Source organism: Daphnia magna, linkage group LG5 (genome assembly GCF_020631705.1).
Source record: "Daphnia magna isolate NIES linkage group LG5, ASM2063170v1.1, whole genome shotgun sequence".
Lineage (NCBI taxonomy): Eukaryota > Metazoa > Arthropoda > Branchiopoda > Diplostraca > Daphniidae > Daphnia > Daphnia magna.
Window position 1 is genome coordinate 9,031,909 of NC_059186.1, and position 11,553 is coordinate 9,043,461.

At 40.6% G+C, this 11,553-nt stretch overlaps 1 protein-coding gene across 2 annotated transcripts; it reads right to left on the bottom strand.

Annotated features, from left to right (window-relative positions):
* Window positions 1–191: 191 nt before the first annotated feature.
* Window positions 192–7,460, bottom strand: LOC116922887 (homeobox protein OTX1). Of its 2 annotated transcripts, none has more exons than XM_045174371.1 (5): window positions 6,964–7,460; window positions 2,725–3,741; window positions 2,407–2,567; window positions 1,004–1,903; window positions 192–931 (listed from the first exon to the last, which is right to left on the bottom strand). In XM_045174371.1, the coding sequence occupies exons 2-5, from the start codon at window positions 2,915–2,917 to the stop codon at window positions 716–718; spliced, it is 1,470 nt and encodes a 489-aa protein (XP_045030306.1). In that variant the 5' UTR covers window positions 2,918–3,741; window positions 6,964–7,460; the 3' UTR covers window positions 192–715. The 2 variants fall into 2 exon arrangements, with proteins under 2 accessions (XP_045030306.1, XP_045030305.1); XM_045174370.1 differs by having other exon boundaries at window positions 2,710–3,741; window positions 6,964–7,456.
* Window positions 7,461–11,553: the final 4,093 nt, after the last annotated feature.

Genomic DNA, 11,553 nt, shown 5'->3' on the forward strand with positions numbered 1-11,553 from the left:
AAAAAGAAAAAAAAAACAAACACTTTGAGCTATAATCAAAATATTCTCTCAATTATTTTGGAATTTCTTTCAAAAATAAAATACCAAAAATTTTAATTGAACATCCCTTTAAAAAAAACATCCTAAACATCGGATTAACCCTCGTCGCAAAACACGAAAAAAAAATTAACATAACAAATTTCAAATCCAAATAATTGTCTTGCCTTTTTTCTTATTCAATCAAAATATACAATTCTTGTTTTTAAAAACCAAAACTAGGGAAGTAGTGGGGCATATAAGAAATCGAGGGGCAGCTGGAACACACGAAAGAAGAGACGAGACAGGGAAAAATGACGATTAATATCGATAAATGATTTGTTTTGTTTGTTTTTTTTCATCCCCAGCTTCAAATTTTCTTTAAATCCGTAGTCAAGAGAAAATATGTTCACAAAACTTGTTTTTTCAAGAATTCCAAGATAATTATAAAAGAAAAATATAAAAAGGGATTGTGGTAATGCAAGGACTATGGGAAATCGAAAGATGGGGAAGACACTATTTGATCTCTTTTCGGTGTAAGTTAATTAAATTTTTTTTTTGTTTCAAAGTCATCACATAAAAACAAAATGACGGCGGCCTGCGGGAAAAACACACACACACGAGGAGGAGGAGGAGAGAGAAAATGAAGAATATTTTCAGAATCTATACACGAAAAAATAAAACTAAAATGTGTGTTGGCTCACAGCACTTGAAATTTAGCCTCATAGTCCAAACAGTCTTGTTGTTGTTGTTGCTGCTGCTGTTGTTGCTGAACGCCTACAGTGCTGGGCAGCGCGGGCCGGCTATTGCCAATGACGCCACCGTGATGGTGGTGATGATTGGCTTGAACGGCCGCTTGAGCCGCTGCTGAAGCACTAGCATAGGCCGATTGGGCCGATCCAGGATAACTGGACATCTGATTTTGAAAAACAAAAGCAAATTCAAACAAACTGCTGATAGAAAACCGGAAATGATTTAAAAGGTTTACCTGTCCGTAAGAGCCCATGAAATGATGATGACTGGCCATGGAGTGTGTAGTGTGGTGATGATGATGATAGTCCATTCCGACGTTACTGTAATAAGGAGCCGCGTTGGCGGCAGCAGCCGCAGCGGCGGCATAGCCTCCGGCTGTGGCCACGCCGTAGCATCCGGCCGGACTCGGATTGGGAGATGGATAACCGGTGGGCATCATACCCATGGGCGACATCCCGTGCATTGAACTAGGCGACGAAAACGAGCCCATAGATCCGCTCATGGGCGTTCCGACCGATGAACTCGATCCCGTCATTTTAGGTCCAGTCGCAAGGCCGTAAGAGCCGGCCCGTTGCGGAGAAGGAACGTGAAAGTCGTGTCCACCCCAGAAGTTGGTATTGCCGCCATTTCCATAACCTCCACCTACACCGCCTACACCTCCGCCAGTAGAGGCGTGTGTCGATACGTCAACCATACCGGCCACCATCGTGCCGTAACCGCCCGTCAGTCCGCCGGCACCTAAAGGTGGAGGCGTCGGTGTAGGCGTGACAGAAGACGACGGCGTGTGCGGAGAGTGTAGGGGCAACGAAGAAGGCGGACTGCAATCGCGATGCATTTTCGTTTGATGTTGTTGTTGTTGCTGCTGAATTTGTTGCTGCTGTTGCTGCAGGCTAAGACCGGCCTGACTCGGAGTTGAATTGATGATTGACGATTGTTGTTGTTGTTGCTGCTGTTGCTGCTGTTGGCGACTCGAAACGGGACTGCCCGGCGATGAATTTTTGATCTTTTTAGGCCTCGGCGTTCCAGTGCTTTTACTGCTTCCTGAACTTCCGCCAGTGCTCTGCTGTTGTTGTTGTTGCTGTTGTTGCTGCTGAGATTGCTGGCGACACTTTGCCCGTCGATTCTTGAACCAAACCTATTTTTGTTTGACCAAAGGAATACAAATATTTAACAGTCATTTAAAGTAACAGTTTTCCGTTAGGGCTATGCAAAGTAGCTGACGTAATTGCTTGCATATTTTAATATGAAGAAAAATATTTTTCAAAAAACGTGCAAATTGCGAAAGACAGTGTTAACAGACGTGTCTTTCTATTCAAACGTCGTAGAAAAAAAAACATTTTAAAAGGGGAGAAAGAAAAAAAAAAAAAGATTTACAACTAGACATGCCGGTCCTTTTCAAAAAGACATCAACCGTTGTGCGCTATTCAAATGTTCTCTTTTCAGACCAAAACACGTTCGAAAAAGGCAAAGAGTGTCTGGCGCGTGTACGAAGACAACACCGTCTAACATTTTGTGTGTGTGTGTGTGTGTGGATTTCTAAACAAAACCAGGACACGGTACCGGAATTACCCGCCATTAAACGACCCAATCGTCCAGGCTCGAATAGTAAAAGAAGAAGAACCGAAATAGAATTTTTACCTGGACACGAGATTCCGGCAGGTTGATTTTGAGAGCCACTTCTTCGCGCATGAAAATGTCCGGATAACGAGTTTTAGCGAATAATGATTCAAGAACATCCAGCTGGCCACGAGTGAATGTCGTCCGTTCTCGTCTCTGTTTGCGTCCAGCTCCATTACTCCCTAATCAAATGGCAAACGATTTCAATTAGACCACAGTGTTGCAACATTGGGAGCCTCCCAAACAAAATGGCGAATGTCATTCATATTAATTATAAAATGAAATGGAAAGACCAAAAATATTAAATAAAAAGCTCATATTTACATGGTCGGTCCATACCTGGAGGGAACCCGACGGCCGAATGGAGTGGATCCATGGCCGACGGAGGCATTGCCAATCCGGCCAAGCCGGGCATTCCACCTCCGCCAACGTGACCCAAACCTCCTTGCGAATGGTGATGATGTAGGCCGACGGGACCCATGCCCACACCCATATTCATTGCGTACGGATTGCCTTTGGCCAGGTAGGCCATGATATTAGCAGAATTATCAATTTTCGAGTCTCCGCACGGCTCTAGCAGACGATGATTCAACTCGAAAAGACGATTCAAGATGTCGTTCCTCTTGTAATTGTCGACTGCTGCTGATGATTCCCAGTGATCAGCAGCACCGATTGGCACCCACTCCACGCTGATGCCTTTCGTTTTTCTTCGTTTTTCTTTCTTGCGAGTTGCCTCGATGATTAACACTTGCAGCACACACGACGAAATGAAAACAACACTTTAAAAAAAAAAAAGCTAGCAACACACTCTTTTTTCGTTTTCGTCAATTAAAAATTAAAGAATATGGTTGTGTGTGTACGCAGTCTGAGAGACACGTCACAGCCGGTCGATAGTTCACTTTGCACTGGCCTGGGCCGGATCAAGTCTTGACACAAGTGAAAAAGAAAAAAAAAAGAAAATAAGACGAAAAAAAAAAAAAAAAGGAAAAGATTTGGATCTCCTCCTCCTTTTTTTTTTCTTTCTTTCTTTCCTACTTCTTCCAGTGTGTCCTCGCCTTCCCCCCTTTTTTTTCTCTTCTTTTCTTCTTCTTTCCAAGAAAACCTTCACGACCGGTGACGATATGGCAGTTCACAAGGAGAAAATGGGAGGCGAGGTCCCCACGCAGTGTATAGGAGGAGGAGTGAAGGTTCTTTGCAGTCTCCTTCCTCTTTTTCCCAGCTCCACCTTTTTTTGTAGCCTTCGGGTTTTCTGTTCTTCTTCTTTGGGGGGGTGTTTGCTGCTTTCTTCTGGCTAAATTGATTTGATGATTCGAAATTCAGTCAGGAAATCCCAAAAAGCAAATGTTGGAATTCAACCTGTTGATAAAGATAGAATTAAAGAAAAAGAAAAAAATGAATTAATTCGTTATACAATTGAATGGTTTCAAATTTGAAACAATGGCCTGCTGGCGTGGGGATGAGAACGAACGCCCACACAAATTCAAAATGGCGGATTCCTTTTTTGTTTTGTTTTACCTTTCCATTTCAAGGGGAGGAAGCAACGATTTGCATACTTTTCTTCGTCTGATATATATATATATTTTTTATTTTAAAAATATTCTTTTGTTTCTTTCCTACGTCTGGGGACAATCAGGTGGGAGGGAAGAACGTCAAGAGTTTCTTTTGAGAGGAGATATCTTCAAGGTATCTCTTCATTTCCGAGAGACAAAAGATACGAAAGGTTCTACCACTATTTTAGAAAAAGAGGACCCAATTAAAAGGTAGATTTGGTTAGTATAGCAACAATCGATAGAAAAAAAAAAAAAAAAGTCTACACAGCAGCAGCTACCTGATTTGACCACGCCTATTCATCTCCCACTTGTCAATCACAAAATCCTTCAGAACTCTTCTAGATATATATATATATATATTCTTTTGATTGTCGTAGTAGTATTTTGCTACATTTTCATGAAAGAATCTGTAAAAACTCTAGGGAACGCCGCAGTTTCCGTCTGTCGTGTTTCCCACGGACGAAAAATGTCTTTCTTTTTCGATCGTCCACCATTTTTGTTTTTCTCATTAAACGGCAACGTTCATTTGGGAATCGTTTTTTCAACCAGCCATAACGTCGTCTGCTAGGCATGCTCTCCCTCGAACTTGTTGCTCTTTTTTCCGTTCTCTCCGATTGACCTGTGCGGCATTTCACATTGCCACAACGCCCAGCCAATTTGTGGGACTTTTGTGATGATTACAGTTTAACTGATTTCAACGGAGAAAAAAACAGAAAGAAACAAACTCGTGTTGTCCTCATTTTGCGTGTGTGACAAATGGCGTTGAAAAACGACCACCAGAGGGGAGTGTGGGAAAAGTGAGTAGAATACGTGCACAGGACAAGAAAAGAAGTGAATAAAATAGGGAAAAGGGGGGAGTTACCAGTATATATATACATGTGTGTGTGTGTGTGTATGTGTGTATGGTGAAAGAAATAAAAGTAACAAATCGAAGGATTAAAATGCCCCAACTATACATCCCCGACAGAGATATAGGTTGGTTACCGCCTGCTGAGCTCGCTGACAGCTGCGTACGTTACTACCCCTCTCCTGCTTTTTGTGTGTGTTAGCATCTCAACCGAACTACCCCGGATAAAAAAAAAGTATTTCTCTTTTTTTTTTCTTTCTTGTTGTTTTGTTTGTTGTTGTATTTTTTTTTTCCTTTCGGGTAGCCCTCACACACAACGGGCCATCATCATTTTCTCCTGGGCAAAGCCCGAAAAGAAACTCTTCATTTCCCTTTTTTTTTTTTGGGTGGGGACGACCTTTGAACCTTCGTACCAATTTCCCCCCCCCCCCCTTCATGTTTTACAATGACAAATAATAAGTTGAACAAAACTTTTTCTTTTCTTGATCTCCAATCCCTCTAGAGCTCACCAAAAAAATCCAGTCATTTTTTGGTTTTGTTTTTGTTTTAAAATCTATTATTAAATTCCCAATCATCTTCATTTGCAAAAAAAGGAAAAAAGAAAAAGGCCCATTGAAACAGTAGCACAAACTAACGGAGCTGGAAGCCTCTGAGGTAGAAACCCTAGGTGGTAGTGCCTAATTGACTCCTTGAACCTTTATACACGTTTCTTTTCTCTTTCCAAAAGAGGGGGGTTGGGTTGGGTTTGATAGGCCCTCGTCGTTTACCCTTATAGGCCAGTTCTTCTTTCTTTTCTTTGTAGAGAAGGGGGTAAAACAGCTTAATGATTTTCCAAGTAAAAATCGTAGGGACATGATAGAGACACACTGAATAGTGATATTTAATAGATGAAAGATGATCGTTTCTTGATGGGTTATTTCACCTATTCTCGTGGGGTACTGTTTTTCATCTAGCAGTAGGAGTGGTAGGAAGGCACGAGCCATCCGACATTCCGATGATGGATGGGGAATGTGATAAATAAAAAAAAAAGGTCATCAAGAATGAAGAAAAACAAACGAATTCTCACGGCCATCATTTGGATAAAAATTCGTGTTTTTTCTTCTTCTTCTTCGACCGGATATATGCGGAAGCCGGAAGAAAAACAACGAGGGGGGAAAGGAAAAAAGAAAAGTTGGACGGTTCGTTTAGGATTCGGCGAAACAGATTTGAAAACAATAAAGCGCACAGACAAGGAGTTAATCTCTATTAGCTTTCCAGATCCGGAAGTCGGATGCGATCCCCCCCTATTGGTTCGTGATTCGTATCGTCAACGCCGTGCTCGGACAATTTTTACTGTGAAAACTCACCTTTTTTTTTTAAATATATAATAATGTCATCTCTTTCTCTGTTTGTGTGCACGTCCTAAAGGAACACGCACAAAAATGTGGCGTGGGGGCGAGGGATTCCAAGTTAACTTCCGCGCACTTCCGCCCATCAATCCTTCTCCATACTCCCCCCCCCCGCCCCTCTATACACCTTCTTTATATAGAGGGATAGAATAAAAAATAAAAAAAAAAGGGCTACCTTGTTTGTCTGTATTTATATTTTATGATAGGCAACCGCTTGAACACATTCACATTGATGCGTATAGAACGACGGGAAATCCTCGTATTTTCTAAGAATTCCGGAATTGCTACGCATGGGGATTTTCTAGTTGCTGGAGGAAATTGAATCAACTAAACATTTAAATTCAAGGAATTTGTTTTTATTTTTTTTTTAAGAAAAAAAAAGAATGAAATCCTTGGGTTTTGTTTTTCACGCGGTCAGATTTGCGTGTTGTAGTCGGAGGTGTGCGTTCGGAAAATAGAAACTACTTAACCCATCGACATGTGTACACACGTAAAGAGAGGGCATATATGTACATGTATATACATGTACATATATATAGAGGAAGAGATAAGTGAGCCGCTCTGAGCTTCTAATAATCGGCCTAAAGTGTCTTAGTCAAATTGAGAGTCTATAAACCAATAAGCTCCCGGCTTTTGCCGCGTCTTCTATTGACTTATTCTTCTTCTTCCCCCCCCCCTTTTTTTTTTCTCTCTTCCTGTTTTTCATTTACAGAATTCATTCATAATTTTTTGCGCGAAAAATATGTCTGATTTTGAGAACAATTTGAATGAATTGAAATGCAAATGTTCTTACCTCTTTTTCTTTTTAAAAGCCGAACGTTCGTCGATGAATTTTCACTTTGCAGCTACAACTTGCCTTCACCAATATTCACAAATGAAAATTCACAATGCGTGCCACGTGAATCGCCAAATTTCCAGTCGATTCCCACCGATGAAACTTTCAGAGTTCCTTCTTTTTTCTTCCTGCTTCTTCTTCTTCTTCTTCTTGCTGTTGTAAGAGGCTTCCAAAAGCCAGTGTGTGTATGCTCTCACAACTTAAGATGGTCTTAAGAGAAGGGCCCGCTTTTTTTTTTTCTTGCTTTAAGCTGCTAGACTTTAGTGTACTAGTACTTAAGGCCTATATGTGTGTGTGTGTGTGTGTGTGTGTACTTAAAAATCTGACCACGCGACGTTGCGATAAGCCTCCTACTCTCCTGTAGCCTGACTGACTGCGTGCTGTCTGTAGTGATGTTTTAGCTCTTCAGCAGTTCGGGTCCCTGGCAGTGCGACGACGAACTAGCGCAGCACCACACCAAAAGCAAACCATCCACACACACACACACGCAGCGTATAGTAGAGAGAGAGAGAGAGAGAGAAAAAGGAAAACGTTTCGGATCCGCTTGCCCTCCCTTTCGATCCTGGAAAATTGTTTTTCTTTTTTTTCTTTTTTTTTTCGTTTTCTTTTTTCTTTCTGGTTTGTGTGTCGTTACTAACGTTGGGAGGGATTTTTTTTTTTTTTTTTGGGGGGGAGGGAGCTATATGAAAGTTGGTGGAAGCGTTGGCTCGGTACGGATGCCCCGCCTTTTGATTTCCATCTCCGCCCTTTGGATCCGCCTCTTGTTGTAACCAATCAGACTAGACAACTCCGCCCAGGATGCGTCTCGCCATTGGATGTGCCACTTGGTTCCGCATCTTTGCATCCGCCCAATCCTCCTCATTTCAGTCCCGCGCATCTCCGTGAAAACCATCGCCATTTTTGCTAATTATTTTTTTTTTTTCAAACAAAACAAAACAAAACAAAAAACAAACAAAATGTTTGAATCTTCCGACAAACGATTTGAAATAAGAGTAAAGACATGATAGGCAAAAACTGATCCAGCGGTAGGGTTAAGTCGTTGATCAACACGATCCCTCTTCTTTCAAGTTTTGAAGAAGAAAAAGGGCCATCCACTCGTTGATTTAATGCCGCCTAAGATATAGAAAAAAATAAAATCCTATTGTGGTCGTGTTGTGGTCATCGGCTCTTTATTTTCATTGACTCGCATCGCTAGATGAGACGTGCGTTTAGAGGATTCTAAACGCATGTATACATAGAAGACGGAGTCTATATAGCGAAGAGAGCTAATACACTTGAAAAATGACGAGTGACGACTAAGAAGGATCGGATTTTGATTGAGGGCGAGAAAAAGCCATCACTAAGTAGCATATAAATACAAAGCAAAAAGAGGAGCTCTACACACACACACACACCCATACACTTGATCGGCTTTTGTGTATGGCTATAGATGTAGTACTCTATGCTATTTGATATACATATATATACACACAACTATTTATATGCTACTTGAAGAGGCAAAGCATGCTGTGTATAGGACTTGTTGTATTGCTGCGGTGAACTTTGCAGCATCAGTTGGTGTTATTAGCTCTTGTTTTCTGTATTATCTTTGCCGAGTGAGTGGAAACACGTCGCAGGGAAGAAAGAATGAAGCAACACGTTGACACAATATAACGTTAGACGCGGCAATAATCGACTTATGAGATGAGAACCCGCAATAAGCTGTTGATTCAAAGCTCAGTCGACTTTAGCCGTGTGTATCGTACAAAGTATACAGTATATATATAATATATATAATAGACTTTACACATAGACAGATAGAGAGAGGAGAGAGAAAAGAAGAAGACGGTTGTCGTGTGATGATGTTTGTTTGTTTCTGATCGCAGCGGCTAAACACACACTTTCTTTTTTTTTTAAAGGAAAGCTCTTTGATTTTTTGTTTTTTTTGGCCATCCCATTCATCGGATGGTATTAAATCATCGTCGTGTAGATTTACGGGGGATCGGTAAAGAATTAAAGACACTCGTACAAAGCTGAATGGGTAGAAAGCAATCCAATCATCTCAATAGAGAATCAGAGCTCGTCATGAGATTTCCTTGTGTAGGGCTTAAATATAAATCAATTACAACCTTTTTCCTATTTTCGGAATTCGAAACTGTCAATCTCAAAAAAAAAACATAACGTCTTCCGTTTATTGTTGGGTTTTTTTATTTTTTTTATTTGCGTGTCGAAATAAAAGCGGCAGCCATTGAAAAAAAAAAAATTGACACATGAAAAGGAGTGAGGAGGGATTTTTTTTTTTTTTTCGCGAAAAGATTTTCTTCTTCTTTTGTGTGGAGGCAAGAACGCTGTCTATGTGACAGGCGGCAAATGTGTGCATAAAAGGGCGCTCTCCCCCACCCCCCAATCGAATTCAAAAAGCGTCGACAGCAACTGTGTGTGTGTATATATCAATAGGCAAAGCATTTCACGCCTCGGCATCTATCTGTACACACACACACACACACAGCGCATACGTTTAGATGTATATATATGCCAACAAATAAAACCGAAAAATTCTATAGGGTCCCTACTTATGGATATACATATAGGAAGGAAGAGGGGGCTGGGGTGAAGTAGAGCAGAAAAATGAGGGAATGGATATCATTGCACAGCAGGCCATCATCAGTTCGTAGTTTCCCCTTATATATGTATATCTATATATATTTGCAGCTCAATAATAATAGGCTTCTTTTTTTATTTTTATGGATGTATTCATTTTTCTTTGATTGACCCGGGAGGCTTTATACATTTCTATTTGAAGGGGGTCGGTTGGGTGGAGTTAGTCCAGGTGAATAGCAGTGGATGAGGAGAGTATGTAGACTGTACAGTTATAGCTATACACACCGTTTGTGTGTATTGTTTAGAAAATATAGGTCTATATATGTGTTTTTCGCGTGTTTTTGGCTGCCTGTCGTTGCGGTTCAATTGGCAGAAAATTGCTAATTTCGCATGCTTGGCCTATTTATATCGTTGTGCATCTACAACGTTCTCCATGTAGGCCTACACATACGAAAATAGTCGTTTTGTTGAACGGTTTCAGCGTAAATAATCGATCCGTCTCGCCGTATCGACGAGATATAAGAAACTTTTGCTCATGAACTCTGAATGTCTAGCCCTTATTTCAGTCAAACTTTTGTGGCGATTGTGTTGTCATTTTTGTGTGTGTGTGTGTGTGGACGTCGCACAAAAGAAATCGAAACTCTTTTTTTTTTCTTCTTTCCCCCTTCAATGTACATAGAGAGGCCTCTACACGTTTACAATCACTGCTAGGCAATCAGTTGTGTGTTTGATTACACCGCAGATAGCGGAAGGATCGAAGCTCCCTCCTTTTAATTTTTTGTGTGTGTATGTTTGCTGATGGAGAGCCAGCATAAGATGTTATCGTTTTTAGTCTTGTCCTTTTACATCAAAGTTTTTTTCTTTTTTTAATGGCGGCCAACGGTCGCGTGCTGTTTTGTAGACTTTGATTGTAACAAAAAAAAAAAAAAAAGATAGGAAGGTTCTCTTTAAGTATTCGTTTTGTGGCTGATGTCCGAGTACGAAAATAAATTTAATTTTCTTTGAAAAAAATTAAAACGAAAAGGAAATTCAAATTTTGTGTGGAAAAAGGACAATTTCACCTTCGGCCGCTAAAGCCGTTGTAAATTATGCGCTTATTTCCGACTCTTGTATAATGTCGCCTCTCCACAAGTGGCAAATAGAAAAAAAAAAAAAAACTCAAAACTTCTTTCCTTTATTAAGAAAAATAAAGTTAAGGAGCTTACGTGTCTACTGTACGCTACAAGACTATATAGATCCCATGACCACGTGCTGCAGTGTGTTGGCCACACGTACTTTTTATGAATAATAATAACAGACAAATGAAAGATTAAGAAGCGGACGCGCGTGTGTCGCCAACTAAATATAGCGCCGCACTTAAAAAAAAAGAAGTAAAAGATGCGTGTGTCCATATTCTCCGCTTAATTCCACGCACAGAAGCGCAGAACTGTTAAAACCGTTTTTTAAGGTGTCAAACACAAGTCAATGAGAGTCAAGGAGCGCCCAAAAACATAATCCTTCTATCTACTAGATACAAAAAAGTTTTGAAATCCTTTCAAATTGTAGTTAGCTTTACCTTGATTCCATTTTTTTTTTTTTTCAATTTTTAGTGAGAATTTCAGCAAGAGGAGGGTGTGAAATTTGTTCGCACACGTTTTTTTGATATTGGAGAGACCAACGGTCGCGTGCTCCTCTTTATACGGAGCAACAATGAAACTGTATTATTATTACAACGATTATTATCATTTGCGTGTGTGCGACGCAGTTGAACTCGAAACCCCCCCACCCAATTCGAATGGCCGGGGTAACCGAAATTGTTGACACAAGAGTTTCTCTTTTCTCTATCCTCCCCCCCCCCTTTTTTTTTTCTTTTTTGATGTTCATCTCCTCCCAATCTATTACATTCTAAAGGTAACCCGAGATGAATTTTTTCGTCAAGTTCATCCAACGATTGAAAATGAGTATTAAGATGGCGCACGCCCGACATCA